Source organism: Trichogramma pretiosum, unplaced genomic scaffold (assembly GCF_000599845.2).
Source record: "Trichogramma pretiosum strain Unisexual culture from Peru unplaced genomic scaffold, Tpre_2.0 scaffold110, whole genome shotgun sequence".
Lineage (NCBI taxonomy): Eukaryota > Metazoa > Arthropoda > Insecta > Hymenoptera > Trichogrammatidae > Trichogramma > Trichogramma pretiosum.
The window spans coordinates 292,499-312,682 of record NW_019640835.1 but is presented as its reverse complement, the minus strand read 5'-3'; the positions used below and the strand labels follow the sequence as shown (position 1 = coordinate 312,682).

General features: G+C 33.3%; 2 protein-coding genes across 12 annotated transcripts in view; one reads left to right on the top strand and one right to left on the bottom strand.

Annotated features, from left to right (window-relative positions):
- LOC106649292 overlaps positions 1-17,921 on the top strand; it is a 31,747-nt gene extending 13,826 nt beyond the window's left edge. For 8 of the 11 annotated variants that reach the window (XM_023463494.1, XM_023463490.1, XM_023463491.1 and 5 more), the window contains exons 4-8: positions 8,861-9,013; positions 9,294-9,434; positions 9,537-9,651; positions 10,070-10,308; positions 13,554-17,921. In XM_023463494.1, coding sequence (XP_023319262.1) covers positions 8,861-9,013; positions 9,294-9,434; positions 9,537-9,651; positions 10,070-10,308; positions 13,554-13,972 — 1,067 coding nt within the window. In that variant the 3' untranslated portion in view covers positions 13,973-17,921. The remainder of the gene's footprint in view (positions 1-8,860; positions 9,014-9,293; positions 9,435-9,536; positions 9,652-10,069; positions 10,309-13,553) is intronic. The other 3 variants (XM_023463496.1, XM_023463495.1, XM_023463497.1) reach the window with 3 other exon arrangements.
- A 57-nt stretch (positions 17,922-17,978) lies between these two features.
- Positions 17,979-19,668, bottom strand: LOC106649293 (zinc finger protein 830). The gene is made up of 3 exons (XM_014366622.2): positions 19,219-19,668; positions 18,578-19,079; positions 17,979-18,492 (listed from the first exon to the last, which is right to left on the bottom strand). Exons 1-3 carry the CDS (start codon positions 19,317-19,319, stop codon positions 18,196-18,198), a joined length of 900 nt encoding a protein of 299 aa, XP_014222108.1. The 5' UTR covers positions 19,320-19,668; the 3' UTR covers positions 17,979-18,195.
- Positions 19,669-20,184: the final 516 nt, after the last annotated feature.

The window sequence follows — 20,184 nt, the reverse complement described above, 5'->3', positions numbered from 1 at the left end:
CGCTGCGATCAAATTTTAAACGAGCATGTGCATTTTTGCTATCGATGCTGTTAAATCAATTGATATTTGAATTTCATTTGCTTACATTCGTTTTCAGGTCACATTCGATCATTAACAAGCTCGCGACAAATTCATCATTTCAAATAAAACAAAATAGAAATGCACGACATGAAAGTATTTAATGATATGAGATTCACAGCATATAATTTTGCCGGTAGCATCAAATTGACTTTATCGTCATGTTGCATTTACGATCTAAGTGCGTTACACGCGCGCTCGTGACGCTTTTGTCTGATCGACTGAATCGAGTATGGCGAGTGATCATTTTTACGAAAATGACTCTGAAATATCTTGCTTTGTCAGTACAATTGGATTGTTGGCGTGCTCTTTTTTAGCATTAGTTGAAATGCCGATTATGCATACACTAGTTTTCACGCTCCTTTATGTCGACGTAGTCGATTTCTTCATGTAAATTTTTTGATTTATTCACACGCCGCGGAAACCATGAAATCTCGCAAGGATGATTTATAATATTTTTTCTCCGGTTAGAACTAAAAATTTAAAACTCAAATACAGCAATATTAGATTTTGTCCGATTTTTAAACTACCGTATGAATAAAACATTAGTTGTGAAAATTGCTTATGTGTAGTAAACTACGTATTTTTAGTTGCCTACTCGTAACTTGAAATTTTCAAAGTTAGAATATTCAAAGTATATGAATAAAAAAATCCAATGATTTGATTACATTTTTTAAAAATTAATGATGAAATCTACAAATGCTGACAAAACGTCACCTCTGATTTTATCAAACCAATTCCTAAGACTCGTGGAAGTTTTGTATTTCAAATTAATGAAACGAGAAATCATATACATTCGTGGAGCTTGGTAAAGATAAAAATGTTTTAACAAGGAAAAACATAAAAAATCTTTGAACACCTTCGATCAATTCAATCAAGATTTTTCAGATCAAGAAAAAAATTAATAATACTTTTAGTTCATAAACATCTTATTTGATTAGAGTTGCACTAGATTAATTAAAACACTGACATTTTTTAAACTCTTCTAATTTTATGACTTTTAAAGATGATTGCAAATAAACCTCCTTTCTCTTAAAATAATTTTGGTGCGTAGCCGTTAGTTATATAATCATAATGGCATTGGTGGTGTTAACTCACGCCTTCGTAACGCCTATTTTGTGACGTCATATAATCTCATTTCTCCCACTATAGCTTTGATCTTTGAGTGTGAAAGTGTGAGTCCCCATCTTCATCTATTTGATCGTTGTTAATGACCATGCTAGACTATCTATTGTAGTCTTGGTGGGGACCCAATGAAACCTCCCAGACAGATTTCTTGGTTTCACTGTATCTTAATCCGGGCTGGCGCCCATGACCATGCGAAAGGCTTATCTAATGCATTCGTGCAGGTGGCTATAGTTGTCTTTTGTCATCTTTGTGGGGACTCAATCAATGACCCAGATAGATTTCTTGGATTCATTTGCATTTTATCCCTGTTGGCGCCAATAAGATGATTAATCATATTTAATTGGTCTACGGTCTATAAATAACACCATGAGATCTATTAAATTAGAATTTTAAATCTGTAGATATGAGAGTCAGGTGAAATAGGTAAAAACCAAGTTTAGGATTATATTTCATTTTTTCGGCATAACATAATATAATTATTTCGATAATATTATTAAAAATATTAATTTTTGTTAAAATATTCATAAAATGATCTGAGCCCCGTAAAAAAAATGGTCACATTTTTGTGCACAGGCAATGAATGACTAGTTTTTCAATCACGGCAGCATCCTTAAGCCTCGACATGGCTGGTCAGGAAATTAAATAGCACAATGGCCAAGTATATACAACGATTTTTCACTCTTGGCTAACCGAGGTAATACCACGATACGTTGTACAACCACAGGGGTGCCCCAAGGGTTCTTCCCTAGAAATTACTAGTTTGCGTCTTTTTTTTATCGATTCAGTCGGTTCACCAAAGACGAGAAAAAATACGGCTTTGATGTTTTACTGAACTCGGTATATGTCTCAAACTTTTTGGAAAGTATTCGGAAGAGTGCAGCGAATCTCGTATATTATATTATTTATATGATAAAGGATTTAACTTTCAAGCTATCAGCTTATTTCTTTATATTTAATGCATAGTATACATTATTTATTTATTTCTAGTTTCTGAAAAACACTATTGTGAGATTGAAATTTTTCGAGCGGTATTTTTTAAAATTAACCATTTGACAGAAATTGCCCATCCACTTGCTGCGCTTGAGTTTTAATTTGCGCCGATTGAGAAGGTAGGGTTTTAAATGAAATTGAATAAAAAATAGAATAATTGATTATTTTCATCAATTCCAGTACAGTCGGAAGAAAACGTTTTCGACGGTCATAATCGATTTTCCGAAAAGGAAAGAAATAGGCTGTGCGCATCGTTTTTGATTTTTCATTTTCAAAGTATCTCCTTGTACGCTTTCATTTCAGATACTTTGAATTTGCAGCCCTGAATTCTAAATTCCTCAGCCTATGGGCGCGAAATAAGTATTCCAGCATGCCCATAGCCCTCTGAGAAATTCAAAGATAAACGCACGTGTACTTAGTCATTCGGTATAGTACGTACAAGTGTGTGTGTGTGTGTGTGTGTGTGTGGGTGCATGATTCGCTCCGTTGCCGAAGGTGGAAACTGTACAAAAGCAGCAGTAGCTGCAGGTGAATAAAAGCTACATATAGGTATATTCGCAGTGCTCGAGAGTCGCTCGCACATATAGAGTCGCGAGAGCTCGCGTAATACTTGCTGCTGCTGCTGCGAGAGAAAGAGCGTGCAGAGGGCGAGGGGCGGCGAAGGAGGAGAAGGGAGCAGTCGGGCCAGGTCGGGGTGGGTTGAGATTTCGCCTGCATTGGCAAACTGCCACCCTCGCCGTGCTCTCTCTCTCTCTCTCTCGCGCGCGTTTCCTCGCGCGCGAGCCGAGCACTGGGTTATGCCGCTGCTGACCTACTTTTATCATCGTGAGCTTGGCGATTGACCCCGCGCGCCACTATAACGTATATAGCGTGCCGCTGCCGCCGCCGCCGCTGCAGTATAGACCCACCTGTTCAAGTCGTCGTCGTCGTCGTACATATATGCTGTCTCTCTCTGTGTGCATGTGCACACGTATATATTTCGCCTATGACGTATAATGTAGCGTGCAGGGTATATACACTTGGTATAAGGCGCGTCGCGTCGCGAGCTAGGCTGCGCTGGTCCGGCGCAGCTTTGAACCGTCTTACGTATTTTCAATGTGCACGGCATACATTAGCCGCGCAGCTTTTTTTTCTTGCCTCTTCTGCCGTACTCGCGCTTCTCTCTTCTCTTTGTAGTTGTAATGACGAGGCGACTCGAGCTGGACAGATGTTTTCAAAAGGTGATGAATTATGCGATGCGCGCTAGATGGGAAACTCGCGCTGCGAGCGCTGCTTTTTTTCCAAGTCCAATCTGATGGGTTTTTGTGTATAACCTGGCAGTGGACTTTTTATCGGAATGGATTCATTTATGAATTTTATGCGGCGCATCGTAGAAGGTGCTATCGAGTAGAGCAAGATCAATTATCGAAATGAATGAGCTTTTTTACGATTACCCACGCGTTTCGGGCCTTCTACCACAGCGGATAATCGCTTTATCGATAATCTCGAGTGTATAACCGAGTGTACAGGCTATATACTTCCCGACACACATACTCAACGTACACACGTTCAACTCGTTTGAGTTCCCAGCTATAGAAATGTACATATGGAAAGGATCGTTTAATTTGTCCCAGAGGAACGCGCAAAACGCCCAAAACGTACAGTTTCAACTCGTCCAAAATTTATCAAAAGTTTTCCAGAAAAATGAACTGAAACTTTGCTTTTGACGCGAGTTTTCGTCAACTTTGCGTTTTTAATAAAGTTTACTTCGAAATCTTCAAAATATGAGTTGAAAATTTAATTGTAATGATACGATCGGAAAGCTGATCAAAAAAACATCCCTAAACTAAGACTTTTGATACACTTTGGGTGAATTAAAAGCTGTCAATTTTGACCATTTGTATAATATAATTTGCGACAGCCGCAGCCAATTTTTTTTTCTTCGTCCACTTTTGCATGTGAACACGTACACAATGCACGTGTATACATAAAAAAATACAACCACTACAGGGTATACACGTGTGCCATCCCGCAAGCGCAGTTAAAGAGCTCTCGTGCACCGCTAGTAGAGCACTCGAAAACAAATCGAATCATCCAAGCTTTTAGGCTGGAAAATATACACGTACGGGCGTGTGCCCAACGCGAATCGACACACACACATGTCTATAGTGAAATCGCTACTCTTAAAGCGTACATATCAGATTCTGTTTGTGCATCGAGTTACAATTTGGCTCGGTTGACAACTTCAATGCGAGGCGAAGGTGATTAGTAGTAGTAGTAGTAGTAGTAGTAGTAGCAGCAGTAGGGATAGTAGTGATAGTTCGTTGGGGGGGTCGAGCTTGTTAAATCACACTAACTGACTATTATCCCGCAGAAGTTCAGCGAACGCGTATATATAGCAACAGCAGCAGTTGCCTCAATGAATGCACGGAAGCAACGCATTAGTCAAATAAATCAAGACACCCATTATACAACCTGCGCGCGAAAATGCCATATACGTATGTTTTAGTTTTACATCTGCTCGGTCGGACAAAATAAAAATTCATTTCCTAATAGTTCGCTGTCGCACTTAGAAACATCGATTTTTTGTGTTGTTGCTGCAATGAATCATTACGAAAGTAAAAAGTCGCGAGGAATCATGCGAGATAATCACATCGTTAGCTCGTGCAAACTCTATTTATGCGGTATCGATCTCAAAAATAACTACAGTGAAATGCGCAACTGCAATTTTAATACGCGCGCGCTACTACTATCTAAGGAACGGACTTAACGATTCACTTTGTTTATTGGGCCACGAGGAGCTTTTATTGCATTTCATACTATTATATCGTTATTTCAGTTTCGCCAAGCGTGTAGCTTTTTTCCCCCTCGCATGCAGGATTGAAAACTGCGTTATACAGTGGAGTTCAGCTTTCGTTTCCCATTTCCCTGTCGGCATGTACTACTTTCTATAACCGTATACGAAAGAGATAGAGAGCGCGCTATTGTTTAAAAATAAAATACACAGAAAATACTGCTATGCACACGGAGAAACTTGTGCGAAAAATTAAAATCACAACCATCATAAAATACGATATTAAAATAAAAAGCGTGATATCTTTTAATTTTTAAGAATAATGTTAAAAACGTGAAATGAATATTATTATATTCTAAATGGTTTTTAAATTAAATTTGCTGCAAAAATTTTATTGCTGAATAGCAACAATTATATTTCAGTATTTATTTACGCAATAAAAATTAAAACGTAATGTAGTGTGCATAATAAATTTCATTACATAGTTAAATTTTCAATTTATCATCGTAAAATTTGGTGTGGCCTGTGAGCTTGATATTTTCTCGGATATCATAAATAAGAAGAGGAGTAGAAGCAAACAGTACGCTTTGAAAAAGCGTATTATACCTGCAGCATGTTTTGTTCTGCAATTACGGTTTGCTTATCGACTCTAGATGTCGCATCACCTACCCTCAAGCGGTCAATCCCATTTTAGTTTATATATAAAAAAAGTATATTCAAATTCAATAGATTTGTTACTGATGATATTCATGAAGTTTAAAAACTTGCTTTTAAAATTTAGCAAAATCGCTCTTAAAATTGTATATTCTAAACTAACTTGTTATTTGATGAGTTTCAACGCTTTTTTCCCTAAATCAAACTCCGAAATCATACAAAAAGCCACAAGAAACGTTTTAAGAATGTTATCGTACAAAATTACCAATACGATCATGGTTATAAAATTAACAACTCGAATTATAATACTTATATTAAGAGCATTAGTAACTAATATTCTTTTAAGATGTCAAACTTATTGATATTACAGTCATTTTTTTCATTAATTCTATAAATATTTCCTGAACTACACAGTCTCTCCTGCTCATGTCACAGTGAATAAAAAATCATAGCCATCTTTATGTTAAGTCATAGTCTATAAAGAGACAGCCTACCAACAATGACTGTGCACTGTTTCACTGTGCAAAGTAAAAAGATATTATAAGCTTGGCTATTTTTTGGATGCATACTGCATATATATACGACATAAATAAATACGAGCTCAAACTATACCGCTCACGCTACATAAATTTCTGAAAAAAAAAACTGCTTCAATAAGAATATCTACAAGAATGCATAAGAATTATCAGGTTAATGTTTGCTCAGTTGCGACACTTTTCTGGCAAAGTAAATCAATAAACATGTAGCAAGTTTTTGAATGAAAATAAAATTGTCTCTATTTGGACAACACTTTTGAGGCGAATGCAGGGTTGATACTTCGAAGATAGCTAGGCGAATTTTTTTTACCAAAAATTGCCGGTAACCCATAAAACTTATCTCAAGCCTGCTCTTCTGTATAAGGATGTAGATAAAAAAGACTCGTCGAATTCCCTAACCCTTAGCAGTCTTAGTCGCAGAGCTTAAACCGAAAAAGTACTGGAAGCATCAGCAGCGTTCAGATAAGAATATAAGTTACTCGACGAAGCGTATAGCTGCTGCGTTCTTTTTTTTTTGTTGCTGCAAACATTTACTTATATGAAGTGAATATTCTGATTAGATAGATTTGAATATCAGGATATACTCTAATGGTTGTTCGAATTAGTTGTATCAAACGAATTTCGAAAAAAATAATATTACTAATAAGCCATCGGCACTTGCTACAAGATGCAGTTTTCACAAGAGAATCATTCATTATACATTACATAATAAGCCGACTTTTCCGTGCTCGGACGCCTAAAAAAGAACCTTAAGCGCTCTTGAAGTAATAAATAACATTTTTTGGGCAGCATCTTTGCTACTTCCAGCCCACTGTAGCAAGTGAGGAGTCTTTGTTCGTGATGCGAATTGGGTCAAGCTTTATTTTAAGCTTGCGATAGAGTTTTCTGAAGCTTTTTTACAGCGGGGTTCTGATGGATGTTATCGAGTAATTTCTCGTGTACAAACCATGCCATCTTATTGACTTTTTCGGTCTTGTTCGCGCCATTCACATTTGCATAGCGCGACATTCTCGCCGGGAATTATCAGAGAATTAATCAACAACAAAAAAGCGCAATTGCAGGTGCCATTATCATTCGGCGTATAATTGTAGGAGTGTAATTTATCAAGCTTAACATATTTGAATTCGTTGAATATACAAACGACTCCTGTGTTTTTATTAAATTTATATCTCACCCGTTATTTTTTCAGATTAAATTAACGTTTTAATTTTAACCAGCAACTTTATAAATACGACAATCGCTTATATTTATACAGAATTAAGAATTTAATTTCATTCGATTTAAATTTTTGATTTTTTGATATTTATACAATCGAGATATTTATTAAATAATTTCGTATTTTTAATCAATGAATAAGTAATATCTTATATGATATTTGATTTGATAATATTTTACATCGATCCTTATTTTTATGATAAATAAGCTCTTCCATTATACAGCATATGAAGGTACATTTAAGGTTTCCCAACTTTTAATATGCATACTGAATTTTTAGGAATATAATTTTGTTCTAAAATTCTTAGTTTCATAGTCAATCAAGTTTAGCAAAAAAATTTTTCGAGAATTAGCTGAATACTATTTCGTATTCAGCAATTACCCAAAACTTTTCACGACTGAAAATGTCAGAAAAGATTCGAGTTTCTATGACACGAAGTTTCATTGTATCAAGCATTTCAGTTCAGCTGTATCTTGAAACTTATCAAGTGCTATAGCATTGTGTAGAAATTTTCTTCTTGCTGTCATTAAGATTTGAGCGTTCCCAAGTTACGTAGATTAAAACGTGGACTATTATATATCGATGATACATCGATGATTTAAAAAATATCATGTGATAAGTTATGACGCGTAGAATAAATTTTCTTTATCTACCGGCTTCGACGAAATCTGCGTAGCAGACAGTGAAATTTTTTTTGAAGAAATGCTATCGCCATAGTCAGGGATTAGCGTATCAAATAAACGCCCCTCGGTTTGTCCGTTTCATCATACAGATTATTATAATACTATTATTATCGTACAGTGATTATTGTTATTATTCCGTTCGAGGGAGCAAAATTCATAGTGCCAGACGCATCGGAGGCAGAGATTATTTTCGGTGGGTCATATGTATACAGCGCAACGTTTGGCAGATGTAACGACTGCTGATGCGAAATGAATTATGGACATTTCAATATTGGCTGCAAATCGAGCTTGCATAGATCCAATCGACTTCGGCATATATAGTTCGATACATCTAAACGGCTCGGCCCATGAATAGATAGACTCGTTTTCATCTCCTGCTCTGATAGCTTTTTTCACTGCAATTTGTGGTTCTTATCAATTTTTTTCAACCGCAATTCGGGCTTTTTTTGAAATTTCTCGTTCAGAATAAAATGGGTATATGAAAATTTAATGAAATAAATACCTAAAGTATTGTGTCTACATTTAAAGAGATTTTATTCTGACAGTTTTTATTTTATATTATTATGGTTCGAAACTCGAAAATGATACTCAAAAAAGTCCTTTGAAATTATGCAATTTCATTTTTTAGCCACATCATTTGACTTGAATCGGCCCATATATAATGAAAATTAATAATTCTGATAAGCCTGAAGTTACTTTTGAATATGGATGAAAAGAATACTTAAAGTATTGAATATTATGATGAAAGTTTCAAAATTAACATGACGCTTCCAAACTAAATGGAAAATCTATTTTTTTATAGGCTTGTCCGATCGAGGTACAAAAAAATTCAGTGATGATTGCAAAGAACATTCCGAATGTGGGTTCGATGGCTCATATTGCGATCCAGCAGTCAAGAAGTGTCTTTGTAGAGAAGAACTGACAGCAACTAATCACATTGATAAATGTGGACATCGTGAGTTCTTTTAAAAATATAAAAATATGAAATTGCTAAAAGATTATAATATAATATTATCCACGCAAGTTTAAGTAATTTAATGCAAATAGCATATTAAAAGTCTAAGTTTTTTAAAAATAAAACTTGCTTATTGAATCTTTTTATTTTATAAAATTTTACATGGTTATTAAGAGCAGATTAATAATAATGTCGAGAACATAGGGACACGTATGACAAAAGTTAAAGAATTGATCGATCCATTATATACCGAAGGGTGATATGAATTACTCGTTCGCAGCGGCGAATATCAACGAGTCTTGCTTCTTCACGGAACAATGCGAGGTGACGGTCGCCCAGACGGAATGCCGAGACGGCCGCTGCATTTGCATCTTCGAGAAAATTCCCGTTCAGAACAAAGACGGATCGATCCAGTGCATCGGTAAGAATTTCTATATTACTCGAGGCGAGATCGTGGCTCTCTGCCGGAAATTATGGAAAAACTAAATTAATATATTTGCTCATTGAATCTCTCGGATGGCAGCCGAAGTGAAGGAACCGCAGGACCTGCGCTACATCGATCCAGCGATGATTGGCATACTCGCTGGAATGGCACTCATGTTCATCATCCTCTGCGTCGTTCTTCGTTTGTTCAGCCAGTGAGTTCATATATATACCGTTGTTTTCGTTCCAAAATATTTTTCCAGCGACTGTAAAAGGTCAATATAAAGCAATTCGCGCGGTGTTTGACAATCGTTTAGCTACGAAATAAGAGCGTATAAACGCAAGCCCGATCAAATACTTGCACATTTCACTGATTGCCCGCGTGGCACTTGAGTGGAACGAGCGCGAGCTTCACTTTATATTGGCTCGTATACACTCGAGCCCCCGTCGTCGTCATAAAAATTTAGCCTCAGCTCGGCTCGAAAAGCCTTTGGCAATCACCGCCGACTATATTTGCTCGCTAATCCTGTGTACCGAATTGAGCTTTAATTTTCAACGATCGCAATTGAATATCGTATACAACATTTTCTATGCATATACACGATGTAACAATTTACTTGTGCAAATGTTAAGAGCTCGCTGGCGCGAGAATCGGACGATCTTCAACACGCCCAACGCCCGCCTGATGAACGTCTCGCTGCTGCGCGCGGACAACAAGCTGCTCCACGCCGGCCAGGAGCGACGAGGCTCGCGGGCCAGTGTGCGGGGCCCGTCGCGCCAGCCTTCCATGGCCTCGCTCAGGGCGCACTCGCCCAACGCGTCGCAAGGTGCGAAACACTCACAACATCCGCAACAACAACAGCGACTCAACCGTACGGGTCTTTTATTCATTTCACTTTACTATAAGCAAGCGAATACAAATGATTATATATTCTTCTCTTCCCGATATAATACTGAATCTACTATAGTGTATATACGGCTAGCCATCGTACTCGATTATGATTCTACCGTGTATACACTGCGTAATACTTTATAGATGACTTTGAAAAATTAGAACAATTTCTTGATTAGTATCTTCCACAAGTAACTTATAAATATAACCTGCAATAATCTCTATTTCTTTATAAATTTTATTTCTGTACATATACTGTATATGTATACTAGGATATCAGTTTTTTTATCAAGTTGTGAGCTTACGGTCTCCGTTCAATAGAATCATAATGAATTCAAAAACTTAAAATTAACAATGTTAGAAATATCGTGAAAATAATTAATGCGAATTGACAGTAATGTTTTCAAACGAGTATTTTGAGACGTATTTACTTTTCTTATCCTCTTTTAAGAAATATTTTAAATTGTTTGCTATTTAAATTTATTGCCAAAAAAAATACAAATTTACATAATATCAAGATCTTTCAAAAAAGTTGTCGTTGTATTAAATATTTTATTACAAGTAAATTATTAAGAAATAAAATAAAAGGTTGGTAAAATAAATTAAATTTCTTATTCCCACTAAATGAAAAAAAATGTGAAAAAGAGGAGACCTGCAGTTTGCAGATAGATAAAAGACGAATGCCTTTATGCATATTCGTAATAATGAGCGATGAATAATGATAATATAATTATTTTTATGTATATGATGCTGATGACAAAATGAGAGACTAGCGCGTCCTTTACGCTTTTCTAATTTTTCTATTACTCTGCTGCATTATGGTTGATAGATCGTAACTCGCGTCTCTTCGGTAGTACTTTTTCTTTCTGTCTCTCTATCTGTGCGTATGCGCCAACTACATTTTATTTCTTCTACAAATTCTATGACATACATGATAAACGATCAAAAAAGTAGGTATTTTTATAACTCTCTATTTAGCTTCTGTTGTTTAAATAAATTTAAAGGATTTGTTTCGATTTAAATACACGAACTGTAGTACTGTGGTACTGTCCCTTAAATAACTTCAATTGAATGAAAAAAATTGAATTGATTGCACTTGCTCTAGTTAAGTGATGAAACCAAAACATTTTCATCATTTCCTTCTGTATCATCTTCTGCATTCATTCATTAATACATATTTTATCATGTTGTAATTTATTCTTATAACTGTACCCTTGCAGTATCTTGATTTCATTTTTCTTACTTCAAACTTTTACTACTTTTTCATTCAAAACGACCGAAAATTCACGATAACTTTTTCATTTAGTATTTTTTACAGTTAACACTGCTCCTGCAACTGTGCAAATTTTTTAATGGTCAACAAGCGTATTATGAAATCGAATTTATTGATACTTGCATTAAGTCTACATTTTTCTAGTTTGATTAAAAATCCTAATTCATTCCATACTTGAAGAATTGTAGAGTTTTTTAACATAAAGCCATGTTTTAAAGTCAAAAAGTAAATTTGCTTTTAAATTAAGGATAAAGCAGACGTTCAATTAATTTTTTCACAATACGCATATAGTTATCGATGTTTTTATGGATAAAATTTAATCTCATTTTGTTAATTACAAGCGATGACAGTTTTCGCTCACTAATGAGGATACTGATTCGCGCATACTCGCACGCACACAAGTTAAAAACTACCAAACAAACATTCATTAATACATGCAGCTAAACCTTTGCTCTCTTTCTCTCGCCGTTTTCTTTTTTCCTTCTTTCTTACTGTCTTCCTGGTTTCGTTCGTTCGTCGGTTCGTGACGTTGAGCTTTTATTGCGAAACGTACCTAACTCACGAACCAGACGTTGCATGCATATACGTAACTGTATTATATATATGTTTATTTATACATGTGTTGGTGTATATATAATATATAAATAAACGTGCGCTTTCTTTTCCAAGATGTGTTATAGTCACGCGTTTCAGTTTTTCTGCATGAAATAATACACACTCGATTTTTTTTTCCTCTTTTTTTTCAAACTCGACAAACCCTGAAATTATTTAGCTCCCCCGTTTTCTCTCTCCATTCGCCCACCTCCCCCAACGTCGCGCGCTTAACACTAGATGTAGCTGCTATAGCTTCGTTAGTCCTGGTATCGAATGCAAAAAAAGAAATGCTTTTTCGCGCTTCAATTTGCATATACGTGCGGCCAGCTGATAAACTATCGGGCTTTATATGGGCATTTTTTTATTTTTCATCGCCTCGTTATACACGCGTACGATATACGATTCTTCGTGGATACATGCTTGGTTTTTTTAACAGTTACGTACTCGTTACGTTTTGCCGAACCTGCAAAGATGTACATATACGCGCGGGCATGATTTAAGTAAAAAATAGCAATGATCGGTACTAACATATTTTTTCAACTTAAATGACTATAAAAAAGATCGTATAAATAATCAAAATTTTATTATATTATAGAATAATCTAAAATTATTGCACTGTAAATATAAAGTCGACGTTGATATCTCTTATTAAAATGTGTCGGAATAAGCATAATAACCCGTCATTGATAGAAATTGAGTACGCTTATAGATTTTCATTGCAAGTAGCCACAATTGCACTGTGTTGCACCCTTTTTTGATGTTACACGTGTAGCTCACTTATTTCATTATGATACTCTATTAGTAATTTTAAGCAATGTTGCCTCTGCTATCCAGGTACTTCCTATAAGTACTGGCTTCTATGCTTCTCTGCCAAATGATAAAATAAAAAGGATTATTCTCTCAAACAAATATTTATCGTAAAAATATTTGAAGTATTTAATGAAATGTCATATAAATGCACGCTAATGTTATAACGTGTTTTTGATGTCTAAAGCAATTTTTAAAAATCATACATTAAATACGATATAATTCAGAGAAAGCGTTATTGAACATTTGAATTTGAGCGTGTGAATGTGCGTTTTTGTTTTTAATCGTCTACACTTTTTTAGCAAAAAAGTGTTTAACCGAACAAAAAAATATCGAAGATGCCATTAAACACAATAGATGAATTTAAACTCAATGTTCGAAAAAAAAGAACATCGATCCATTCACTGTCTGTCATCGATGATGCGTACGCACACACGTTCAGTTGAATCGTTCACAAACATGCGGCTGTGAATCACGTAGCGATGTTCAATGACCGGAGCTTAATGTTGCCATGTATTTGTGTGTTTTTTGAATCGCTTTGTGCTTGGCAGAAGAGAAAATCCTTTTGACAAATGGCAAAGGGAATAAACGCTCTGCCGCTGCTGCTACCGCTGCTACTGCTGCTGCTGCTTCAACACATCATGCCTCGGCAGGAGGCACAGCACATCACCATCACCACCAACATCCACAACATCAACAACAACAACAACAACAACAGCAACATCAACAACAACCACAACAGGATACCCGAATAACGGACGCAAATTGTGCCCCCTTGTCACCAGGTTCAAGGACCGGCTCAAGACGCGGCAGTCGTGGCAGTAGTGGCAACAATTCCGCAGTGTCCGGCAAGTCGAACAACAACACCAGATCCTCGCCGCCGAACAGTCAACATCACGCGCATCATAACGGTGGCGGCGAGCCACCGCTGGAAAACGTCACCGTTGAGATTATTGAAAATAAATCTTAAGGGGTAAAAAACTTCGTTGGGATCACTGCAAGCATTATGACTTCCGTAATGCCGAGTGACTTTCGAGGATTCATTGCTTGCGAAATTACTACCTGCGTTAGACTTTCTATCACTATATAATATGAAAAAAATTCTTATGATAAAAATACTACTATACATGTAGACCAAAATATAAATGTAAATGTATGATTGTATAATTGTACGTAACTTGTAATATTGTATGCATCGTAAATATATTTCTCTTGCTATTTATTTTACTCTAAGATTATGTCGATAATTTTTAGTCTAAGCTACCGATGCTTGAATTAAGACAAGATGATACGTATCGAAATGTAATATATATTTGTACTATATTAAATAATTTTTGTGCACGATCAAGAACAATCAAAAATCTTATATGACATGAGAATAGAAAAATATTACTAATTTTAAAATTACAACTGAAAATTCGATACCAAAGTTAAAAACAATAAAAATAATTCAAATAGTTTCTTTTATGTTTACACTTTCAAAAGTGATTACAACCATTTTTGACTCGCGATCAATTTTTTCTCCTTTCCGGGAAAATATCTACCAACGTGCACGTTTATATCTTTAATTTTTTATGCGTTTTTGCTCCAAAAATATGTCCGTTACAATTGACTCTTTAGAAATATCTACAACACCAAAAGATTAAGTATAAGATACTATAAATAAATATACATAGAGACGAATTTAGATATAAAACTTTTTCTAATGTGCTGCGGCAAGTAATATAATGCTTACAAAAGCCTATTTCTCGATAACAAAAGAATAAAAAATCTTCGCTTTAAAATCATAATATAGTATATTGCATATGCGTTTGACTTTTCCACTCTAATTTCAGTATTTAAATTTATATCACAATGAAAATTATAAGAAATATTTATTCGCTTTAATTTAAACTCATTTTAAGATCATTTAAAATCGTAAAAATACTAAATTAAATATCAATGATCGATAAATCATATTATAAAGACGACCAATACTTTCAGAGGATTGATCAAAATATTGTTAGGTGTCGACCAAATTGTAATGTTAAAGCAGGGAAAATGGCAAAAATCAAGTGTAAGAATTATAATTGGTAGATATGGAAAATTTCATGCCACTTACGAATGGGACCAGATGAAAGTGTTTCGTGAATCGATCATGTCATAATAAAAAAGGAAATTTATAATAAAGCTAAAATAAATATTTGAATATAATGTGTATGTGTATAATAAGATGTAAAATCTTGTCTATAATTCTCAAATGTCATTTGATATAACAGCTTTAAATATTATTGTATAATCTAGCATTTCTTTTTTAGTATAAATTAAATTTATTCAGGAAAGGTTTTTCTTACCTGTGTAAAAAAGTGTGGTGTCTTTAAATTTTCGGAAATAAATATCAGCTTGTTCAAATGATACCGTCTCCAGAAATCGTAAGTTATCATTATAACATGTATTTAAACACTGCTACTTTTGGCTTTCATGAATGATCAATTAATGTAAGAATCGAGATCTGAAAAAATGAGTAAGTATCGTTAATCCGCAATGTTATAATATTGTTTTCATAAAGGATTTTTTCAATGGCTACCCAATGTATCTCTCTTCCAATCTATATAATAGCTAATACACATATAGTTATTCTATTAATAAGAAAAATGCAATTAGAGTAACGGCAATATGATGTTGTTTAATCTCTCTATGCGATTCGGTGCCTATGCTATAAATAACAATGAAATTAATCAACTTTTTTTTTCTTAAATGTGATAGTTTGAGAGATACAATAAATGTAATTTAAGTATAATGATATATAAGAAAAATATATATAGAATAGAAAATGTAACCAAATTTAGAACGTAATTAAAGTTATGCAATTATTGAATACTCTAAAATTTACAAAGCATCAACAGATGACAAATGAACTTAGTTTAATTGCAAGTTATGAGCATTGATCTGCCTTTAACTATTTATCTCCTTAATATATAAATGTTTATGATAGTTTCGTAGATCAACTATAATTAAATATATACAAACAAAAACTTTAGAAGTTTATTATCTAATGTAGTGGTGTTTGTGCTGTATTCTGTATTCTGTGATGATGCATTAATATTTATAGGGATTAATATACTTTGCAAAAAAATATTCAATCGTCCAATAAAATTTGTTGGCATAAAATGATAGATCGTAATTTGTAGCGTGATTGAAAAAGCTTCAAAAATAATGAAGGAATGAATGTAGGTAGCGAACTGTAACTTATGTCTAAAAAACTAGTTTTGAAAACTGAAAAAAATTACACATTTCATAATGATATTCGTAAAATCCCGCTACAATAATATCAGTTACTTCATTTAACGAAAGGTATTTTATCAAATATAAAAGATGGTACCCGTGTTACATAAATAAATGATAAATATATGCATTCAGTGAAATGTTAAATAATAATATTAAAGAGTAATAACTAGTCGCGCTATTACACACATGAAGTAATCGTACTTATCATAAGACACGTACTAAAACCGAAAAGAAATTAGGGGAAGGTTTCTGCTTCGGTTTTAGGCGTTTAACTTTATAAATATCTATGCTGTTGTGAAAGTTGAAATAATTAAAATAAGAATAACTTTTGCTTAATTAAAATAATCTAGCAAAGAACGTATTCGTAAGCAGATTTAATAATTGAAATACACACAAATAAACAGATACGTATTATAATCATATTACTTAAATATAAACATAATAAGTAACCGTATTTATATTTAGGCAAAAAAACTGCTTAAAAAGTTAATATTGTTTTTTTTTTAAATGGTACGAGTGCCTCTAAAATATATTGTCATGAAGCGCTACAGATTATAGATACTTGAAAAATAATAGCGGCGCATTCCATGAAATTTTATTTGCTCATCCGGATCATTTCTTCATTTTTTCGTATAAGTATTATAGAAAAATGAATCAAATAATTAAGTATCATTTTTTCAAATAAATGTTGAACTGCAAATGAAAGAAACATTCAACCTCGATAATTCCGAATAATAACAACTGGGGAAGTACCGGAACGATCAGGGTTGAATTCTGCTTAGTTTGACGATAAAATTTTATCATTTACATACTGGTTGTGTATTAAACATACTTGTGTCATACTTATACCTATGTATTCAAAAATATTTTTTTCAGTATACTTTTTGGGGTAGAGTATATTGTTTTACAATGATTGAGAATCTATTATATTTATAATCAATACTCTCATTTTTCATGCGGATTAACGAGGAATGAAAATGTCAGTATGATGAAGTGAATGAATAAATAAAGAATTTAAAAATGTGTTAACAAATAGAATACTTGCTTATCCAGACTTGAAATTCATCTTCAAAAAAAAAAAATGCATATAAATACAATTAAATTTAAAAAGTCCATTGATCCAATACCAAAAAATGTTTTGTTATTGATTAGTAAAGTTTCAATTTACACTAAATGTTTAATAATTTCTATTTAATAAGATATTCATCCTCTAACTTATGGATTTTCAATATAATATTATGTTTTTGTGCGTGAATTACCGTAAATAAACAGTTGAATTCTTATGGTAGTCATTAGTAATCATTATAAATTTATCTATTTTTTATCTGCCTTTGTAATAATTATTAAAAAGAAGTGTCATACTAGAAAAATGTTGGTAATTATTCATTCATTTCACCGTCATAATGTTCAACTCACCTTTACAGAGATATAAAATGAAAGCATACAAAAAAGATTATCGAATAGAAATGCATTTACTGAAATAAAATTAACAGTATATAATACAGCTCAGTCTTGTGTCACTTTAAATCTTTATAATGTACGTACAATTTTGTACTTCTATATTCATAAATTTCTGGAAACAATAATTAAACTTACATACGATTGTACTGGTCCTATCTTCAAATAAAAACTTGTCAATCTGAGGGATACTACATTGATTTTTATTAACCATATTGTGTTGCAAGTAGAAAGCGGTGTCTTCTTTTCATTTTTTTCCAAATAAAAAATCCTTTTTATGTTCTTTTTTAGTTCATGTTATTAATATTTTGAAATTTTTAATGCAGTAGTGAATAGTAACAAACCCATAAATTGTAGAGAAAGTAAGAATAAATTTTTTCTTTATTCCTGTTATTAATTAAAAAAAAAGTATGTTATACAGAAATATATATTTACAATAATAGTATGAAATTTGTAATAATTTTTGACTTATGATTTTTTTGCTCGCCAATCTAAAAACTCATCAACGTTTTCATCATCGCTATCAGAATCACTAGTACTTTCTTTTCTTTCTAATACTTTGCATTTTTCTTTGCGTTCAACCAACTTTAACACACGAGACCAATTTCGCATTTGTTCTTCAATAACATCAATTTGTCTTTCTTCTGCTGCTTCTTCTTGATTTTCACAGATGATAAGAGCTGACTGTTCTTCTTGTTCTTTAATTTCTTTTTGAAATTTCTCCCATTCTTCTTCTTTAGGATCCTTATACTCTACGTGCCGGGCCTGGAAATATTAATAAGTATTAATTAACTATAGAACAATCTTGAGAAAAGATTTAAGAAATCTTTTAATTTATATGTTTTTTTACCTTTGCATCCATTTTTGGATCATCAAAAAATCCTTCTGGTAAATTAGTAGAGTTTGGTTCTCTATTTTCTTGAGGAGGCTCTATAACAGGATTTGACTTTTCTGCTTTAACCACATGTATTGTACCAGAATCTATATTACTACTTGTTGGATTTACACTAACTGCGCTTATTGTGCTAGTAACAGATTTTGAACTATCAAAAAAGTCGTCTGGTAAGTCTGGTACACTTGGTCTTTGATTTTCAGTAGTATCAGGATCTTTTTTTAATATTCCTTTGAGTTTTTTTGGTTCGCTAGAGCCATTAATAGATGTTGATGATGATCTTTTCAGAACACTCGAAGTTGTTTTTTCTACGGGTTTCAATAGAGTGGGCTTAACTCCTTTTTTTAAAAGTTCTGTGTTCTCTTTGTGCACTTTTGAATTGAGATGTACAGCCCATACAGCTTCACTTTTAACTACAAGTTTGCATACAACACATACTAGTTGATCTAGTTCGTTATACGTGTGAGAGAGTTAAGGAAAATAATAATCTATTAGAAAAAAAATGATTAATGAAATGTATTTAACTTTTAAAAAGTTGATTGCATTATTTACAACATCATTACATGTTAAAAAAAGTTAAAATTTGTATAAAAGGATATCTGGCAATTGGTGATTCTATTTTTTTTACAGCACGTTTTTTTTTAGCCTCCAGCATAGCTTTTCTGAGATCTTCCTTGGTCACTTTTTTCGAGGATGCCATTTTTTAAATTTGTTGGTAAAAACACAAAACTAAAACAAGATATTTGTAAACAAAACTATTTGACTCTGGTAGAGAACAACACTATTTTGGTGGGTTATGTTATTGATATGCTCAAGCTGCAGACGACATAAAACTGTCAGTTTCAAAGGCGTCAAATTTGAAAATATTACTAGTTTATTTCTCAATTTTAAAGTTCTTCAACATGCGCGTTGATGCAATTATATATTTTATTTTATTTTGTTTTAGAACTATTTAGTAACTGTCTTATAATTATTATGCAAATTATTACGCTCTATCAAAGCTTATTTGAGATTTCACGATTGTCAGCGCGTTTAGGATTTCAACAAGTCGGATCCAAGAAAATCTGCATGCAACTACTCTGCAGTCCGGTCCAAAAAAAAGAAGACTTTGATGAATCATTTAAAACAATTTTATTTTCACTGCGCAAATAAAAATCTGCCTACTGTATAGTCTTTGCAGAAATTTCTACCTTATCGACTTTTTAACAAATCTTTCATTCGTTCTCAATAATTCTTTTATGTCTAAATAATTTTGATTTTCAAACCAGCCACAGGGCTGTCATTAAAATCCTTAACTTTACAGTTGATCGTTAAATTTCGTTAACATTAAATTTCTTGAGATATGACATTTATGAATATTGAAAAATTAAATATTGATTTTTTGGTTATTATACATTTCATACAAATAAACATATCTCAATATTTTAAAGCTTAAGTGTGAGTTGCAGACTCTTTTTTTCATCTGTTTTTGAAATTCAAGCTGACCCGAGTGGAAATTGAAAAAAATTTTTTTGTGTAAATCTGAAAGAGCAAAGAAGAAATTTAACCAAGTAATATACAAATAA

What these genes read in the sequence shown, in the direction of transcription:
- LOC106649293 (XM_014366622.2), bottom strand. Translation starts at nt 19,319, where the DNA reads ATGGCATCCTCGAAAAAAGTGACCAAGGAAGATCTCAGAAAAGCTATG. An exon ending in ATAGAATCACCAATTGCCAG is followed by an intron (nt 19,080 to 19,218) that starts ATATCCTTTTAT and finishes ACTCTCTCACAC; the next exon opens with GTATAACGAACTAGATCAAC. An exon ending in ATCCAAAAATGGATGCAAAG is followed by an intron (nt 18,493 to 18,577) that starts GTAAAAAAACAT and finishes TAATATTTCCAG; the next exon opens with GCCCGGCACGTAGAGTATAA.